The sequence below is a fragment of the Dunckerocampus dactyliophorus genome, chromosome 1 (genome assembly GCF_027744805.1).
Source record: "Dunckerocampus dactyliophorus isolate RoL2022-P2 chromosome 1, RoL_Ddac_1.1, whole genome shotgun sequence".
NCBI lineage: Eukaryota > Metazoa > Chordata > Actinopteri > Syngnathiformes > Syngnathidae > Dunckerocampus > Dunckerocampus dactyliophorus.
In genome coordinates this window covers 39497772-39517012 of record NC_072819.1, presented here as the reverse complement: position 1 = coordinate 39517012, position 19241 = coordinate 39497772, and the positions used below count along the sequence as shown (strand labels likewise).

At 41.1% G+C, this 19241-nt stretch overlaps 2 protein-coding genes across 2 annotated transcripts; both read right to left on the bottom strand.

Annotated features, from left to right (window-relative positions):
* Positions 1 to 246: 246 nt before the first annotated feature.
* On the bottom strand, positions 247 to 7732 carry LOC129186188 (ubiquitin-conjugating enzyme E2 variant 1-like). Its single transcript, XM_054784204.1, has 4 exons — positions 7632 to 7732; positions 6742 to 6890; positions 6469 to 6594; positions 247 to 767 (listed from the first exon to the last, which is right to left on the bottom strand). Exons 1-4 carry the CDS (start codon positions 7651 to 7653, stop codon positions 621 to 623), a joined length of 444 nt encoding a protein of 147 aa, XP_054640179.1. The 5' UTR covers positions 7654 to 7732; the 3' UTR covers positions 247 to 620.
* Positions 7733 to 8327: 595 nt separating this feature from the next.
* peds1 (plasmanylethanolamine desaturase 1) lies at positions 8328 to 19169 on the bottom strand. Its single transcript, XM_054784192.1, has 6 exons — positions 18973 to 19169; positions 18226 to 18345; positions 18044 to 18135; positions 17816 to 17960; positions 11733 to 11945; positions 8328 to 11666 (listed from the first exon to the last, which is right to left on the bottom strand). The coding sequence occupies exons 1-6, from the start codon at positions 19106 to 19108 to the stop codon at positions 11545 to 11547; spliced, it is 828 nt and encodes a 275-aa protein (XP_054640167.1). The 5' UTR covers positions 19109 to 19169; the 3' UTR covers positions 8328 to 11544.
* Positions 19170 to 19241: the final 72 nt, after the last annotated feature.

The following is a 19241-nucleotide window of genomic DNA, read 5'->3' as shown; positions in this document are numbered from 1 at the left end:
TAGATACGTATTACATTTTTTAAAATGTGACTAAAGCAAGCCATGCCATCCCTCACATGAATGCCTACAATTCAGAGTACACTTGGAAAGATTGTCATCAGGTATGCGGTCCCATGACGAGTCCATTGTGTTGCAGCTACCAGTGATTTTATGTGCACATATTACAAAACTACCTAACTGCCGACAGAAACCACATGTAAGTCATGGAGGTATGTCTATGTTACAAGAAGGCAACACACAAATAGGTACACTTAATAAGATTATTTATGTTATAGTACAATCAGCCATTTTCCACAAATCATAAAAAATATTAAGATGTACAGTATTCCAATGATCACAACTGGTGTGGACTGCCTGCTCATGTCGAGTTCACCCAGGGATCCAGTGATGGGAGAGGATACGAGTAGCTTGGAATGACTTGTGTGTATGTGGATAATCGTGTATTGTATGTGCGAGTGTTTGCATGTCTGTAATTGTTCATGTATGCTTGGGGTATTCTGCTCTGCTTGTGTTCTCTTAGCCAGTGGAATGTGAATGTAATGAAGGGAAGTTAGCCAACAAAGGAGGGTGGGACAGGGGGTAAGGAGTAGGGAAATATGGAGAAAAACGAAGCACGGGGCTCAGTTGGTATAGATCTGGCCCTCAGGTGGTTGAGGAAGCTTCATGTTCTCTTTGCAGGTCATGAGCCGTCGCAGCTCCAACAGCACCGTCCTGATACTGTAGGAGTTCTGCCACTTAGCCAGTGCAGTCACCGCATGCATGTCAACCTGCAAACACACATAGACCCATGTGAAAGTCAACAACTTACAACAAAATACACTCAACAAAAATATAAATGCAAAATACTCAAAAAACTCAAAATATATACATGTACTTGGTTGTAGTGTGCCATTAGGCTTCACGCAGTTATGAAAGGTGTGAAATATACTCAGTAAAAGCAGAAATTAAAACATATACAGTATATTATTATATTAAAACCTATTTCCCATGATCCTTCAGGTACAGAAGTAGGATGTTATTGATGTCCCGTTCTGTCTTTTGTGATCAAGTGTAGAATTACTGCACCAGCGTACATGTTTGGGATGCTCTGGATTGGTGTATATGGTACTTGAGGCAAGTAGTGGTCACAGCAGAGGCTGACTGATTTTCAACTCAGAACACCTCCAATACTGTTAAACACATTTTGGAGTGGCCTTTTATTGTCACCAACCTAAGACACACCATGCAATAATCATGCTGTCTTATCAGCATCTTGGTATGTCACACCTGTGAGATGGCTAGATTATGAATGATGAATGATGAATGCTCACAAACAGATTTAGACAGATTTGTGAACAATATTTGAGAGATAGGCCTTTTGTGTACAGACTGCGGTCCACAAATATGAACGTATCATACATACCCTGGCATACTACATCCTGTACACCCATGCACTAAGCTACACATACAGCCGCATAACATGACATCACGTCTCATGCAATTACATTACTAATGGCCACTTATCACACTGCACAAGAACGGCGTTGATATCAACCCAACCTACCACAACCATGTCAGGTAATATATTCCAATAATAATACCATTTATAAATATACTGACTTTCTAATTTTTCGAACAGTTCAATTCCGGACATTCCATTGTCATGTTATTTGCCTACATGTGTGTGCCATGTTGGCTTTAGAAACTGGATAGATAACCATCATCAAAATGATCATTTACGCAATGAAGAGAGAGTTTCACGTGTTCTTGTAGCCATATGACCATCTACAGTATTTGCGAAATCAAAGAAAGCATGGAATCTTTAAAAACTGCTACCAACAGCAAACTAATCATGGTTTCCTATAAAGACACTTTTGTAATGTTTTTATTTTCTTGTTCTTTATTTGTGAATTGTCAATTTGGCATAAATCCAAGTCAAGTATGTGTTAACAGTGGCGTTTTGATGCATACAAACAGAAGCGCATGAGTGGGAAAGCATTATAGTACGCCACAGAGAGCAGTCATCCTTCCCGCAGCGCTCCAGTATCCAACTGATAACATAGCTAGTTAGCTACGTCAGCGAGTGCAGCTTGTACGGCTGAGATGTCATCGCGCGTCAACGCAAGTTGCCAACGTAAACCAAGAATAATTGGAAGAGATTTGTAGATTTATACACAGGTGCGGCAAAATGTTACTCTACTTTGATTCACTTTTTATTGACTTATTTCAGAAGCAAAATGCGAATGAAAGGGCGGAAAAACGTAGTCACACGTGTGCTCCCTTTTTATTTTTTCTACCCGCACAGTCTATTTCTAGGTGCATATGCGAGTGAAATGCTGGCATTGTACAGCCAGCAGTTCATTTGAACCATCAGCCGTTCCCTCATCATCATGTTTCCTTTCTTGTTCAGGCTGGATGGGTGGAGTCACATGACTACACACGCTGTACCTCGTCTTAAAGGGGAATGAACAAAGCATACCAGCACACACAGTCAAAACAGACAAAAAAAAAAAAAGACTTATTTTCTTTTTTATTAAAACACCGAATTTACCGACATGGGCAAAATGATTGACGTTGGTTATCGTGGTAAATTTTTGGTAACGGTAAATTTTCCATTTATCACCCAGGACTAATATGTATACATGCATATACATAAGGACATATACACATCTATATATCTATATATGTATCTCTGTATCTCTCTCTCTCTCTCTCTCTATATATATATATATATAGTACATACATACATACAGATGTGTGTGTGTGTGTGTGTGTGTATATACACACACACACACACACACACACACACACATCTATATACACGCTTGATCGAAATCTTAAGACCAGTTGAAAAATTGCTAAATTGCCCAAATTATGTAAAAATAAACAAATAAATACTTGAAATCGTTTAAATTGTGGGCCCTGAATCTATAATCTATGAAAGTTTAACTTTTTGAATGGAATTATGGAAATTAAACAACTTTTCCATGACATTCTAATTTTTTGGAAAGGGTCTGTAAAAGCCAAAATCTGCTTAAAATTTTAATTTTCTGTCAGGCATTCACACTGTCATGCCCTCCTGATGGCTAAAGCTAAGAAGCTTTCTCTTTTTGAACGTAGTCGGATTGTCGAGCTGCATAAGCAAGCCCTCTCACAGCGTGCCATTGCTGCTGCGGTTGGGTGATGTAAATCAGTCATTCTAAATTTGTTGAAAAATTCTGAGCATTATGGAACAAAAAAGTCAAGTGGTAGACCCAAAAAAATCACACCGGCGCTGAGCCGGAGGATCTGATTGGCTGTCCATCAAGACACAGGGCGGTCTTCGACCCAAATTAAGGCCCTTACTGGTGCTGACTGCAGTGCAATAACCATCAGACGGCATCTGCAGGAAAAGGGTTTAAAAAACAAAAAACTAATTCAAAGACTTCATCTCCTTCAACGGCACAAAACTGCCCGTTTAGACTTTGCCAGGGAGCATCAAACATGGGACATTGAAAGGTGGAAAAAAGTTTTATTCTCTGATGAGAAAAAATGTAACCTTGATGGTCCAGATGGCTTCCAACGTTACTGGCATGACAAGGAGATCCCACCTGAGATGTTTTCTACCCGGCACAGAGTAGGGGGTCCATCATGGTCTGTGGTGGTTTTTCCTTCAGTGGAACACTGGAGCTTCAGGTGGTGCAGGGTCATCAAACGGCAGCTGCTTGGATGTTGCAGCGGGCATCCCTCATGACTGAGGGCCCTCGTCTGTGTGGTAACAGCTGGGTTTTTCAACAGGACAACACTGCAGTTCACAATGCTCGCTTGACCAAGGACTTCTCCAGGGAGAATAACATCACTCTTTTGGACCATCCTGCGTGTTCTCCTGATTTAAATCCCACAGAGAACATTCGGGGATGGATGGCAAGGGAAGTTTATAAAAATGGCCATCAGTTCCAGACAGTTGATGCCCTTCGTGAAGCTATCTTCACCACTTGGAGCAATGTTCCCACTGGCCTCCTGGAAACACTCGCATCAAGCATGCCCAAACCAATTTTTGAAGTGATTAACAAGAACGGTGGAGCTACTCATTACTGAGTCCTACTGAGAATATTTTTGGTTCTGGTTTGGAGAGTTTTATTTATTTTTTAGCAATGGTCTTAAAATTCTGATCAGCTGATAATTAGCCTATTTCAGTTTAATTGTTGTTTTCAATAAATTACTTTTTCAAAGTGCTTTTTGTCTCACTCCCCCTTCTTGCTTTTGCATATTGTAGCTCTACTTAAAACCTCATTAAGATCCAAATGTGCAAAATGCAAATTCTAGCAAAGATTTTGATCAGGAGTATGTATGTATGTATGTATGTATCTAGAGATATATATATATATATATATATATATATATATATATATATATATATATATACACACACACACACATATATATATATATATATATATATATACATATACATATACATATATATACATACACACACACACACACACACACACACACACACACACAATTCTTTCATTGATTCTGACCACCATAGCTCTGTTATATAAAGTGCCTTGCAAAAGTATTCGCCCCCCTTGGATTGTTCAGCCTTTTATTGCTTTTTGGCTCTTTTGACTAGAATTTGAAAGAAAAGCTCCTATCATGTCAAACTGAAAAGATATCTTAACAAACCTGTGTAAATTGATTAAAAATATATAAGGTAAAGTATATGAATTTTGTTTATACACATTATAGTTTGGCGGCAATGACAGCACTGAGTCTGTGGATATGTCTCATTCCGACTGGCACATCTAGACACTGCAATTTCGGAAAAAAACTGCGCAAACTCTGTCAAGTTGCTCCAGGATCGGTCGGGCGTGAACAGGTATTTTCAAGTTTTACCACAAATTCTCCATTAGATTAATAATCTGGGCTTTGACTGTACCACTCTAGAACATTTACCTTGTCTTTGAACTAGTTCTGTGTAGCTTTTGCTGTATGCTTGGGGTCATTGTCTTGCTGGAAAATAAATCTTTTCCCAAGGCGTAGTTCTCTTGCAGGTTGAAAGACTATCCTCCAGGTATTTGCATATATTTTTCTGCATTCATGTTCCCCATTGCCTTGACAAGCGTTGCAGGGCCTGCTGCTGAGAATCACCCCACAACTTGATGTTACCACCACCATGCTTTGCAGTGATGGTGTGTTTGTGGTGATGTGCAATGTTTTGTGTTTGCCAAACACAGCATGTAGTCTGATGACCAAAAAGCCCATTTCTTGTCTCATCAGACCAAAAAAAACCCTATTCTTTTGGGCCAAGTCCAAGCGAGATTCCATTTCAGCTGTTTTTAAACTCTTTGCCACTTCGATTGGTGAAGAACCCCTGCAACAGTTGTTGCATTCAAAATCGCTCCCATATGGGCCACTTAAGCGCTTAACTCCTTCACAGTGGCCGTAGGCATCTCATTGGCCTCCCTCACTAGTTTGTGATGATGGAGAGCTCTAGGCAGATTTAGAAAAATGCTATATCCTTCCATTTCTTAATAATGGATTTGAATGAACTCTGTGAGACACGGTGAGTTGGAAATCTTCTTGCAGCCATCTCCCGTCCTAAACCTTTCCATTACCATACCTTTTCTCTGGTTGCTTGGGAGTATTCTTCTGTCTTCACTGCAATTAGCAGGAATACTAATGAACCAGATATACTTAGGGTGTTTTTCTATACCACAATCACTTGACACACATTACATGTAAACAGGTATCTCCATTTCACTAACTGTGATACTGCAGTTCTTAACTAGCTGGATCTCTGCTGAATTAGGTCAGTCACTTTAAAAGGAGGGAATATTTACGCAAACACTTATTCTATATTACAGTCATTCCTCGCTATATGGCTTTTTTTTTTTAAATCAATAAATAAATGATTGCTGTTTCATGGTTGACTATGGCCTATTATTAGTAAAAAAATATTGAAAGGTCAGTTATCGGTAGGATTCTGGTCACTCGGCAACAGTAATGTTGTGAGATGTGACGTTAGATTACAGAACCTTTGACACTGCATGGAGACTGGCTCCTGAGCAGACATGCCCTGGCTGAGATGGAGTAAAAAATTTTTTTTTTTTTTTTTAAAGAGGTTCTCCTCTTATTCCGTGTGGAAGTGGTAAGTATGTGGCTTCTTTGTCCTTCTTCCCCAAATTTAGAATAAGTAATATGTAATCTGTTTTCATTTTGACATGAAAGGTGTTTAAGACCTTAAAAAAGCAAAATTACATTGTTCATCGATAAAAGCAAAAAAAGGATGCAATATGCAAGGGGTGTGAATACTTTTGCAAGGTACTGTACACTTCCTTCCTGCCTGCAGCTTCTCACACCTACCATATAGGAAGGACATTTTTTTGACAAAATATTTAATTTTAATCATCATTTTTAGCCAGCCTAGTGTACTTGACATGACAGTCACATCTCTGATTGTGAGGGCTGTAGCTAGAACAAGAAGAAACCAAGTGTACGTACCACACCATTGGAGGTGTGCACACCATTCAGGTTTATCTTGGTCACAAATCTGACAAACGGGGGTGATTCTGGGTATCCTGGTCCGCATTCAACCTTCAGATTGTACATTCTGTTTTCGTAGCTTGTCTGTAGAAGAAGCAGCAAGAGGTCAGTGCCAACAGCAACAACGCCTGTATGTTTCGACATGTTTCATAATGAGAGTCATGGTCGCAGTCTATACAGCACCACATGCCCACGTCCCCCTCAGTCCTTCGGCACTAGGTTGGCACTCACTCGAGGAGGGCCTAAGATGACTCCTCTCCATCGTGTTAAAGTCATGTCCTCGTCATCCTCCAGTCCCCAGCTCACTGTTCCATCCCCCACACCTTTCTGCCCTTCCTCCAGCTCTTCAAGTAGCCGGAAATTGCGGGGAACTTTAACTCCTGTGTGCAGACAACAAAATGTGTCAGAAGTGATAGTGGTCTCACAGGGCTTGAAGCAAAAAAGGCCTGTTGAAGCAGCCTCTGTGCCGATATTTCTGTCCTGGAGAGTGCTGCATCATTTGGCCTCTGCAGTGAGATGGGGTGGTGCAGCATGCATGCAAACTAACTGCCAGCTGATGCAAAACACACCTGCATCTTCACTATCCATTTCATGTCAACACAATGAGGCTTACCTGAAAATCCGTATCCACTACAATATCCAGTTGTTAACCTTAAATAAGCACCAGTTTAGGCTAGACAGGGTGTGCAATTACGTCCACCGGTAGCGGTTCAAGATCCTATTTGGGGAAATAGCATTTTCGCTGAGTGGCTAAGAGCCAAGCCCTATGAGCTAACAACTGCTACACCGCTGCTAATTTACACCCCGGAATAAATGCCGGATTGAATAGGGCTGGATAGCATTACATTAACATTAGTGATTCGGCTTTACAAAACTATGACCATTCCAGTTATATGCAGTCATACTTGCTCTTTCTGGTCTGGATTTCATTCGAACGTAGCTATTTTTGCTAATACCGTTGCTTTCAATTCATTCTCGTAATATGCTATTTATTTTCGCATAAGGCACACAGTCGGTCCTTGCTAGCCGCTCCGTGGTGACCGATAACTCACCCAAAGCCATTTTGATGGCTCTGATCACTGTAATAAAAACTTAGTGGTTAACTATTCCGTAATATTTACCTGATCCGGCGGCGAGCGCCATGTTGATCCTTAACTACGGGAGCGCGCACGCAGCTGAACCATTGTGGCCGCCAACGTCTCGTGCACGCCACCGATCGTATTAGCCTGCTTTCTTTGTAGTTTGATGATTGTTACATTGTACTTGTGTGTGGTCATGCAAATTATAGTTACTCCATATAAATCGTATCTGTAGATGATTTACACATTTTAGGAATTAATGACACGTGTGCATGCTTGTAAAAATAACAAATGACCCTAAATCTGTGGAAGATTGGGAGTGTTTGGATTGCTACAAATTGTCAGTGATAACGTTTTTCCCAAAAATATTTTTATATAGAAACATTTTATACCATCTCTCACTAACCTAAATAGAAGCAGCCTAATTAAAAAAAAGGAACACCTTAAATATACGAAAATACACCAAAAAGCATGCAGGAATTACAAAAATGTAACATAAAGCGTTTTGGAAACATCGTCTGCTCTCTCCCTCTGTACAGTATGAGTGCTCCGCCGCAATGGCCTATTAGTTTGCAAGTATAAACCTCTAGACGCCGATTATAAGACAACCAGTATTTTTCAGACTGTTTTCTAGGGGAAAAATAGTCACACGGTTATTCACTGCATGTTATGTTGAATGTGAGAGGTGCTCTTGTCTACCATGTTAACACACAATGAAAGAAATAACAAAACTTGTAGTTGTAATTACTGACATTTTATTTAGTTTATATATAAATGCAGTTTAATATACACAATGTACATCTCCCAAATGGAAGACAACAAAAAGGCATCAAGGTATATTATTGTGATATCTAAAAGTCCATCATCACCAACCACAACATCCACATGGGCCTTGCCTCAGAAGAAATGAGAGACAATTGAAGGGCAACTTAATGTCAGTCTCAAAAGTGTTTTGCTGACATGATTTACAGTAAATCAATCAGGGAGAGGATAAGGCAATTCAATAACAATACCAAGCAACTCAAACAATGCATGTCTTAACATTCATTACTTTTTACTAGTTCAAGTGGGAGCACCCAATCTCAACACAACAAAATAAACACAGCTTGATCACAAGTTCAATAACAAAAAGCTGCATTAACAAAGTCTTTTACTATTATAAACAAATCAATGTCCATCCATCCATTTTCTATGCCGCTTCTCCTCATTAGAGTCGCAAGGGTATGCTGACTTTGGGCGACAGGCGGGGTACACCCTGGACATATAGACAAACAACCGTTCACACTCACATCCATACCTATGGACAATTTAGAGTCGCCAATTAACCTAACATGCATGTTTTTGGAATGTGGGAGGAAACCGGAGTACCCGGAGAAAACCCACGCACGCACGGGGAGAACATGCAAACTCCACACAGAAATGCCCAACAGAGATTCGAACCCAGGTCTTCCCGATCTCCTGACTGTGACTGTGTGGCCAACATGCTAACCACTAGACCACCGTGCGGCCCCAAATGAATGTCATAGTCGTTCAAAGTTGTAGCACCAAATAACACAAAACCTCCTCTAAATGTCTTTGATATCATCACTAAAACACTGAAGCCTCCAAAAGAAACATCTTTGTGTTCCTAATACTGATGCAACATCTCTAAACAACCAGCAGCATTGCGTTTTAACTACAAAGTGCACACAAAACTGATTTTCACAATACTCTACAAGCACTATGAAATGTAAGTGTGTTCTTTTGCTGTTGATCTACACTGAAGAAAGTTTGCAGCAGAATTGGTGTGACCATAAATATCTCAGAAATTGTGTTGTTTTATTATGTCCACTTACAATGATCCTAATAGAACTAGAACACAAACAGAAATTGAGAATTGAAGTATGTGTTTCTGCTGCCACCCTAAATTCCATATAATCAAGTTTAATGGATTAAAAATTGGAATATTCCGTAGTATAAAAAGATAATTGTGGCCTTATAGTAGATGTCACTATCCCTAAACTGCCTACGGTACTTACTTAGACTATCGGAAGCACAACAATCAAGCCTTTTAACCTGGTTGCCTGCCAGGATTTCCCTCCGAATGAAGACATAATTTAGGTAGTTCAATCCTCAGTCCGTTGGGTCAACGTTGAAGGTCTGTTGAGCGCAGCACTCCCTCATTCCTCCCTAATCAGCGTCTGTGTTCAACAAACTAAAGGGGGAGGATGATGACGCACAATTTTGATGTTTCTTTGTTAATTTCTTTTGTCAAACACTTTTGCAAATGACTGTAAAGGCTTCACCGAAGGCATTAGACTAATCAGACGCATTAAGACAAAGTTAAGAGGCTGTTATCACACTGCATAGTTATTTGCTGTACAACACACAAATTACTCACAAAAGCATTTAAAAACAAACCACCAGCCACTAAATTACATAATCTCATCTGTAAGAGTGAAGAAACTCCTGGCTCACCATCATCACCCTTGTAAGCCCTTGTAATGCCACCCCGTCCACTTGCCACAACTACACACAGACAGGAATGTTGTGCACACAAATACATCCCCTACACACATTTTAAAAAATGATGATGTGTGGAATAGACCTCATGTCAACATTAGCATGAGTGTGTGAGTAACTGCAAGACACCAAACAGGATCTTAACATACACAGTGAAGCCAAACAACAAAAACACAAACAATCTGCATCTGTGCAGTGTAAGGCAGCTTGACAAAACTGCTTGCGCCTCTTCCCCGACCGCAAAGTCATGTGAAGAGATTATGAACCTGACAGACTCCGAACATTAACACTCAGGCCACCCAATTAGGTACAATCAAATGTGACTCCTTCACAACAAGAATAATAAGTCATTTTAATTGTTTTTAATATTCAAGTTTATGCATATTTGCTGAGGTTATTTTTTTTGTGGCGCTGAACTAGGCTTCATTTAAATGACTGGCATGTTCTTATTTAAAAAATGTACAACACCCACTTATTATCATGAACTATTATCCCTCTGAGTGAGATCAAAAACTAAAAAGTATGTTTGAAAAGAAGAGTTGTCTTCTATATTATACCTAAAATTGTGGCCAATGTGTTTTTGTTTTTTTCCCCCAATGTGACAAAAAAAAAAAAAAGAGTGGCAACGCAAAACTTCCTGAATATGCAGTTTTCTTCAATGGATGAAGTAAGCAATGGACTGAATCCAGAAGATGACTCGTCATTAACACAGCAGGTAATTTGAATGTGATTTCTCTTTATTCCTTTTGGTTTCTGACCTGATGTTAAGCATCCCGCCACTGATTTTTGCGTTCAGGTTTAACTATTTATTTTTTCAATATCTTGGTCAAGCCACCATTAAACATGGCTGTAAGTGTGTTTAAAGCTGAAGGCTGGAAACAACTATTAATATTGATTAGACATCAGAATGACAATGTAATGTAAAAAAAAAAAGTGCTTGTGGTCAACAAATGTAACAGTAGTTATTCATCAATTTGTTCTTTCACTATCCATAACAGGAAAGCTTTCTTGTTTCTCTCCAGTTACATTTCTTTCCACTATAATAATAATCTTTGTGAGCATCAAATAGATATTTGATTAGATATTTAATTATATCACTGAAGTAAGCCAGTGCTAAATATAATCCAAATGAACATCTGAGGCTCGTTTTCCTGGTTTCATTTTTTTCTGAAGTGAGAAGAAACACTAGAAAGTGATCTGACCTCTTTGCAAAGAGTGAGAAATTATTGCTCTAGATGAGAGTTAAGAAATACATTGCAGTTTGAAATGAACATCTCCATGATGTGTAATGAAAAAATCGTCTTGAAAAGCAGACAAAATGTGCAAGAGTCAAAGCTATGGCATCAAAACCTGTTAGTTTTTCTTCAGATGGTTTACATTGAGGAAAAAAGGGGGATGAGAAGCCTGGACGGATCCAGCGTCTTCTGAGGTAGGGTGATGTTAACCTGTGGCATTACTTGACTTTATGAGCCCATTTGAGATCATCTGCCCTGGGCTTCTCTCCTGTGATGCCCTGGATGAGATCCTCCAGGTTCCTCCAGAAGCCCAACTTCTCCAGGGGGTAGTTGAGCCAACCTGCAAGAATTGGACTCAGTGACAAGGCTCTCTCAGCAGCTGCAACAACGCTTTCTGAAGACTAACCTGTCGTGATGCAGAAGTATGTCTCGTGTGGGGAGACGTGATGGATGCGGTGGTGCTTGCGGGGAAGGATAATGTGCAAGTCCTGCAGTAACATCACCCAGCCAGGCAAGCCGAAATACGTGTGAGACCACTTGTGAATCTGGTTGGTGAGTGTCACAAAGATGCCTAGTGCGAACAGGTAGCAGTACCACGGGTAGATATGGTAGATCTCCGCTGCAGTTAAAAGAAAACAAAACAAGGTTGGGGTTACCTCGTGGAAGATGCAAAACGTGAGGTGTGTACCACAAAGCAAGTTTATAAAGGATCTCTTCTTTCTTACCCAGATTCACCGAGCCAAACCTTTAAATGGATGAATGACACTGGATAATAACCCAGGTTTATCTCATCATGGCTGTGTTTCAATTTGCACACTTCCATATGTATATTATATACAGGTACACTGTATCCTTATTTCCTAAGGGTGCAAATTTTGACAGTGTAAATTGATTACTGTTGTCTGCATCCTCTTCTTCTTCTCTCCTTTTTAACTGAACTGCAACCACTAGGGTTAGTCCCTCCTTTTCCGCTAGGTAGTCAAGATGGCAATGGTGGTAAGATCGTTGCACACTCATCATTGGGGGTGTGTGGAGTGCAACATCCAGGTACTGACATCACACTGCATATTGCCGTACTTCTAGTTTGCATGCACTTATGCACTCTAAATTGCAAAAAGTACTTACTATGTGTAAGTATGGAAGTGCACGGATTGAAACACAGCCCTTGTCATGAGAGTGTTCATTTAAAAAGGGGCAGTGTTCGGAGCAGATGACCAACAGCAAATATGAACAAGTGTACCAGCAGCAAAGCAGCTTATTTCACACGGGAAGAATCAACCACTAAATAAGAATCAGTAAGTATGAGGAATATATACTGTAGCTATACTTCTAACTAGGGTTGCACCAATCGGCCACCAATCAGTATCGGGCGATTTCCGTGAAAAAGCACGGTATCGGTATCGACATCGGCATATGACGATACTTTCTTTATCCAATGCCAATCATATCCACAGATCAGCTCCGCCCCCATTGCATTTGGGGGGCAGGCACACGGCAGCGTGTGGTGAGTTATCGAGGCTCGCGATGAGATCATCAGTCAGGCGGCAGCTAATGTAGCATCCGTGTGTGCAGGAGGCGACAAACAGCCATGACTGGCGAAACCCACCGCCAACACGCAGCACGCACACGGGAGGCGACGAGCGGCTGCGACCAGCCACACCGGCGAGCGACGCACCCACATCCAGAGCGAATTGTACGAGTCTCGGTTTAGATTGGCTGTCAGATGTGGAGGGAATTTGGGGACATCAAAGTTCAGGGGAGGAAAAGACGCCGGTGTTGACAAGTCGCTTTGTTACCCACCGGTGCCGCCGCCGCTTCCCGCGTGCACGGCCCGCCACACGCCGGCGACAAGCCCCGCCAACCGCAGCTGCTCGTCATTAATATCGCCTCCCATAAGTGATTGGACTGGTCTGACTGCCTGGGGGGTCTTGCTGGAGCGCAGTCAAACTGGTCTCGCATCCCAATTCTCCTTAAAGAAGGCGCCTGATCCTGTAAGTTTCCATCCATTTTCTATACCGCTTCTCCTCATTAGGGTTGCGGGGATATGCTGGAGCCTATCCCTGCTGACTTTGGGCGACAGGCGGGGTACACCCTGGACTGGTCGCCAGCCAATGGCAGGGCACCTATAGACAAACACACACATCCATACCTAACATTTTGGAATGTGAGAGGAAACCGGAGTACCTGGAGAAAACCCACACATGGGGAGAACATGCAAAATCCACACAGAAATGCCCAGGGGAGAATCAAACCCAGATCTTCCCGATCTCCAGTCTGTGACTGTGTGGCCAACATGCTAATCACTAGACCACCATGCGGCCCTCTCTAAGTTTTACCAGGGATTTTGAAAAAGTAAGTCAAATATGACTTTGTCTAAATTTTACGGTTCACCGGGGAGCACCAGGGCGCCTCCCACACCCACATGGGGCTCAAGTTTTCAGTTAATAATGTGAGAACACAAGAAAGAAATGCATTCTGAAATACAAAATGTGAGTTGTGGATTCCAGCATTTTGTTAATGTTCTGGTAAAGCGAGCATATTCGCTTTGTTGTTTGGGTTGAAATAAACTATGAAAATAAATGTTGCAAAAATGACTAGCTCTTGCCCATTTTCATTTTGTAAAATTAGCTCTCACAAAAAAAATGTTGGTGACCCCTGATATAGCCAATAGTATCTGTAAAAATGTACACGTGATAGGTTTCAGTATTGGTATCGGCCAATTTCAGTCATGGACGATCGATATCAGTGTCGGCAGAATAAAACTCTGATCGGAGCATCCCTACTTCTAACCAAAGGAAAAAGTGTTGCAGCTGTTAAATGCAGCAGGGGCAGAAAATCACAGACTACATGAATGCTTCAGTTTAATGAGATTCCTCGAAAATGACTTGGACATTGATGTAGCTTAGCTAACAGATATAAACATGACATGGATAAAACAGGAGGGAGCCAGAATTTGATGCCGACTGAGGAGCTGACCCTCAGCAGTAATAAGGGTGACCAATGATGGAAGTGTTGGAGGGTGGTGTCCCCGTTTGTCACACTTAAATGTTTCTGATCATCAAACAAATTAAAATATTAATGACAATCAATGACAACACAACTGAACATAAATCCAATATCCATATCCGGATACATATGACACATAAAACATAGACTAAAACACATAAAATGCAATGATATTTCAATGTAAACAACTAAACGGAGAAATACCATCCATCCAAATATATCTTCCTAGCAAAGGCTTTTGTGTGTATTTTTTCAGTGGCCAAAAAAAAAAAAACGTAAAATAATTTATGGAACTAAGAAAAGAGGGCTTATAATTATGTTGCTATTTCTAAACGTTTCTGTGAGTGGAGGGGGGCGGACGTATATTGCTTGCTGCCATAAAATAGATTGACGGATGGCGTAGATTACACATGCCTAACGTGACTGCTGAAAAATAGGCCAAACGGATGTAGACACGTTCTGCACATGCGTAGAACGCAGTTGAACCGATTGCGTTCCGGGTACTTATTGCGTAGTGACACCGCCTTTTTAAAGTCATGCCACAGCATCTCAATAGGATTCAGATCACGACTTTGACCAGGCCACTCCAAAGTCTTCATTTTGTTTTTCCTCCGGCCATTCAAGGGTGGACTTAATGGTGTGTTTTGGATCATTGTCCTGCTGCTGAACCCAAGTTGGTTTCAGCTTGACGTCACCAACAGATAGCCAGACATTCTCCTTCAGGATTTTTTTTTGGTAGACAGCAGAATTCTGGTTCCATTTATCACTGCAAGTCTTCTAGGTTCTGAAGCAGCAAAACAGCCCCAGACCATCACACTATCACTACCACATTTTACTGTTGGTATGTCTATAACTTTTGTCTCATCAGACCACAAAGTATTTTCCCAAAGGTCTTGGGGATCATCAAGATGTTTTCTAGCAAAATTGAGACGGTCTTAATGTTCTTTTTGTTCATCGGTGGTTTTCGTCTTGGAAGTCTGCCAGGCAGGCCGTTTTTGCCCAGTGTCTTTCTGAACACTGACCTTAACTGAGGCAAGTGAGACCTGCAGTTTTTTGGATGTTGTGGGGTCTTTTGTGACCTCTTAGATGAGACATCGCTGTGCTCTTGGGCTAATTTTGGTTGGCCGGGCACTCATGGGAATGTTCACCACTGTTCCATGTTTTCGTCATTTGTGGATAATGGCTCTCACTGTGGTTCGCTGGAGTCCCAGAGCTTTAGAAATGGCTTTATATCCTTTTCCAGAGTAACAGAGCTCACTTACTTTCTTTCTCATTTGCTCTTCTCTTTTTCCACACAAGGCCATCTAGGTCGGGATTTTTTTTCTCCCTTAATAATAAAAAGTTTCATTTAAAAACTGCAATTTGTGTTCAGTTGGGTTGTCACTGACTAATATTTATATTTGTTTGATGATCTGAAACATTTTAGTGTGACAAACATGCAGAACTTAGCAACTTAGCAGCACTTGTTGAGAAATATCAGCATGACAACATGTAGCCTAGTGACAAACAAACACAGTTGAAGTAACACACAGAAACTGACATGCTAACTTGTCTAGACTTTCACTCAATCTTGTGCAGTTGCAATGAAGGGAGACTCACTCTTTGAATGGTTTGAACTCCTGTTTGGAAGCCAGTATCATATTCAGCAGATTAATACTGCCTGATTCAACAGTGCCACTGCTCTTTGCAGCCATGTAGTGCACACCATTCTGCCTTCGCTGCCTCATGACGATTACCCAACACATTAACAAAATTTGAAACAATTCATCAATTATTACACCCATCCTTATTTGGTTATGCAGTTTTGTGTTTGCATTGTTGTGTAACTGCACCCAACCGTAATTGTTTTGTCAATATCGGGAATAGAATGGGAACTACACTAGAGATCAACTAGTATGGGTTTTTCAGGACCGACACCGATTATTAATAGTTAAGGAGGCTGATAACTGATATTCGTCTGTAGTAAAAGTGTAAAAACTGGCAGAAAAATGAATAATACAAACACTTAACTTTGTTTAACTGCCTAAAGCACGTTTATTTAACCAAACAAATACAAAAATAGCTCCAGAAGAGCATGGAGTTCCTAGACTCAGTCTCTTACAAGTTGAATAAAAACTTAAATAGCTCCCTGAAATGTTTCCACAGTAAATAAGGTAACATTTATATATAACCTATGTTTGTTTTTAGTTCAAACACAACAAAATGTACAGGTAGTTAACAAGCTCAGTAGCAACTCTTGTACTGTAAAGTTAAATAAAAATGTATATAATAGCTCCCTGAATTTTTTCAGCCTTCATCTTAGCATACTTCCCTACAACAAAACAAGACTGAATTCAATTTCTTACTCTCTCTCACAATCACACACACAGGCTTCTACAATCACGGACTGTTTCCACATTGGTATTACCAACAGCATTGGTTTAAGTGATTCACAGACATATCGGGAGGTACTTTGAGCTAGCAAAGCTGTCGCTTGTGTTTACTCCGCTCTTAACATTACGTTATTGTAGCAGTCGTGAGCTGTGAGTTTTTCATGTGACTTTCACACAAACACACACTATTCTCCACATTACATACATTCTCCCCATTGCTAATACTGTACATAGTCTGCTGAGCCTTTAGAGCCAGACCGAGTTGAGTTTTTTTTACGCGCATCACACACATGCTTTTACTATCACAGACTGTTTGACTGTTGACGTTATCAGCAGCCTTCTTTCAAGTAATTCACAGACATGTCGGGAGGTACTACGAGCTAGCAGAGCTGCCGCTAATGTTTACTCCGCTCTTATTCTGCTGCTCACTGTAACATTAGTAGTAGTTGTGAGATGTAGGGCACTGGGATGTTTATTACAATTTCTCGATTGTTTTCTGCGTTTACCTTCACGTGTGTTTGCTCTCAGGGCGTCCTCCACACAAGAAAACTTCTCTGTCAGCCGTGTGTGTGTGTGTGTGTGTGTGTGAGAACAGCGTCCGCTTCAGATTGGTTCTGCCACTAACGCATGCTGTGGCTTGCTTAACCAATCAGATGGAGCCGTGGGTGGAGCAATGCTGGAGACAGAAGTCGCAGCCGGCAGGAGAGACAAAGAGAGAGATGCGGCTGCATCTGAGCCGAAATAATCCAATTTTAAATTGATTAATTTATATCAGCCCGTCGGATTTAAATAACGGCCGATACCGATATACGTCAAAATTTAAAATATCGACCTCTAAACAACACAGAACTCAACCTTTCCAAAAAACATTTTCTTTTTCTAATAAACAGCCACAAATGAACACAAAACACTGGGCGGCCACTATTGTTGTCTTGCGTTTACTGTGTTGCATTCCTATTCTCTGTTGAATTCCCTGGTACTACTATGTTACGTTATTGACATTGCTGAGGCAGTCACCCTACCAACAAGCCACATGGCTTAAAACAAACTAAACGCTCTCCAGGTGATGGTCGCCAAAACTAACATTCAGATTTGTTGATGCATAACTCACCAGGGGAGAGTGTGTGGAAGTTGAAGGCCATGTTGATGAGAGGGATGATGGTTAACATGCAGTTGTCGCCATTGGTCTCAATGAAGTCATGGCGAGTGATGGCTGTGGGGTCAATGTGGTGCTCTCTAAAGGGTCGTATAAAGGCCTGTAATAAGTACGAAAGGCAGGATATGAATGCAGAGGCAGAAATACTCCTCACAAAAAATAGTAAATGGTACTTGAGAGTACCTTTCCAACAATGGGGAGATCCACTGATCCCCATGTGTCAGCCCCCCAGTGAACAAGGCCTGACGCAAAGTCTGCAGTGAGGATTCCTGCCGCTACACATTGGTTCAAGAGGTGCGAGATGGGAAGAGGAACTAGTGACACAAGAGGCAAACAAAATTCAATGAATCAGTGCCAGTACTTACCAATCCCCATAAGGATGTACCACAAATGTCCTAGGTGGAAATTGGCAAGGAGGTGAATGAAATTGAAGGCCATGAGAGAGAAGCAGAGGACAACACTAATCCACTCTTGACATCTTTTGCCTGCAAGATAACAACAGGTTTTGTTAGAGCATGTCTCCAGGCAACAGTGTCTCAAGATAACATGACATCATCTAATCCAAATCACCATTCAAAGGTCAACAATTATCATAACAAATAATCATATGCAACCTGCACACCATGATGCAACATGTGCTTCATGTGTTATTTGACTAGTGAATCGCTGGTTTTGTAAAACCTGTCTGCTCCCTAACTCCACCCAACCAGTTGGCTTAAAGAACGTCTATAAGGAGACAAAAAAGCTAGCTATAGATCCACATAAAGTTTACTGTTTAATTTAGTCCTGCTGCCTGCGAGACGTCTGTTTACGTATTTAACAAATTGTCTGTGATGATTAAAACAATATTCACCTTCTTTGGTTGTAGTTTGCAAGCACAGCAACGACTCAAACACAAATCCAAGCTATATCGCATAATCAGTATTGTGCAACGACCGCTGTTTCCGAATTGTCTGCGTATGTTTAACTTTAAAACGAAGACGTTAGGGTTGCCAAGTTATCTTATTCATGTTTATAGTTATTCTACAGTGCGTCTTAACGTTTGCTAATATATCACAGTTTACCAGAACGACCTAGCCGTCAGAACGAAGAGGCGATATGGCTAGACTCACCTGGCGAATATAAATCGGCCAATTCTCGGGCACCAGCGTGTTGTGGTCCCCATCTCGCCGCACCCCCACAAGGTCCCTGCTGCTCATGGTTTTGTAATTCCTCTCTACACCCGCTCTCGTCCACCATTCTCGCCATTTCTCCACTTTGGGCCCAACCCCTACAGTCTCTCTGCTCCTAGTCAGGAGCCAACGGAAACGTCAACTTCTCAGCCCACAGACAGCGTAATATTTTGGACCAATCAGGTGCGAGACGCCGAGGACGGTGGCCA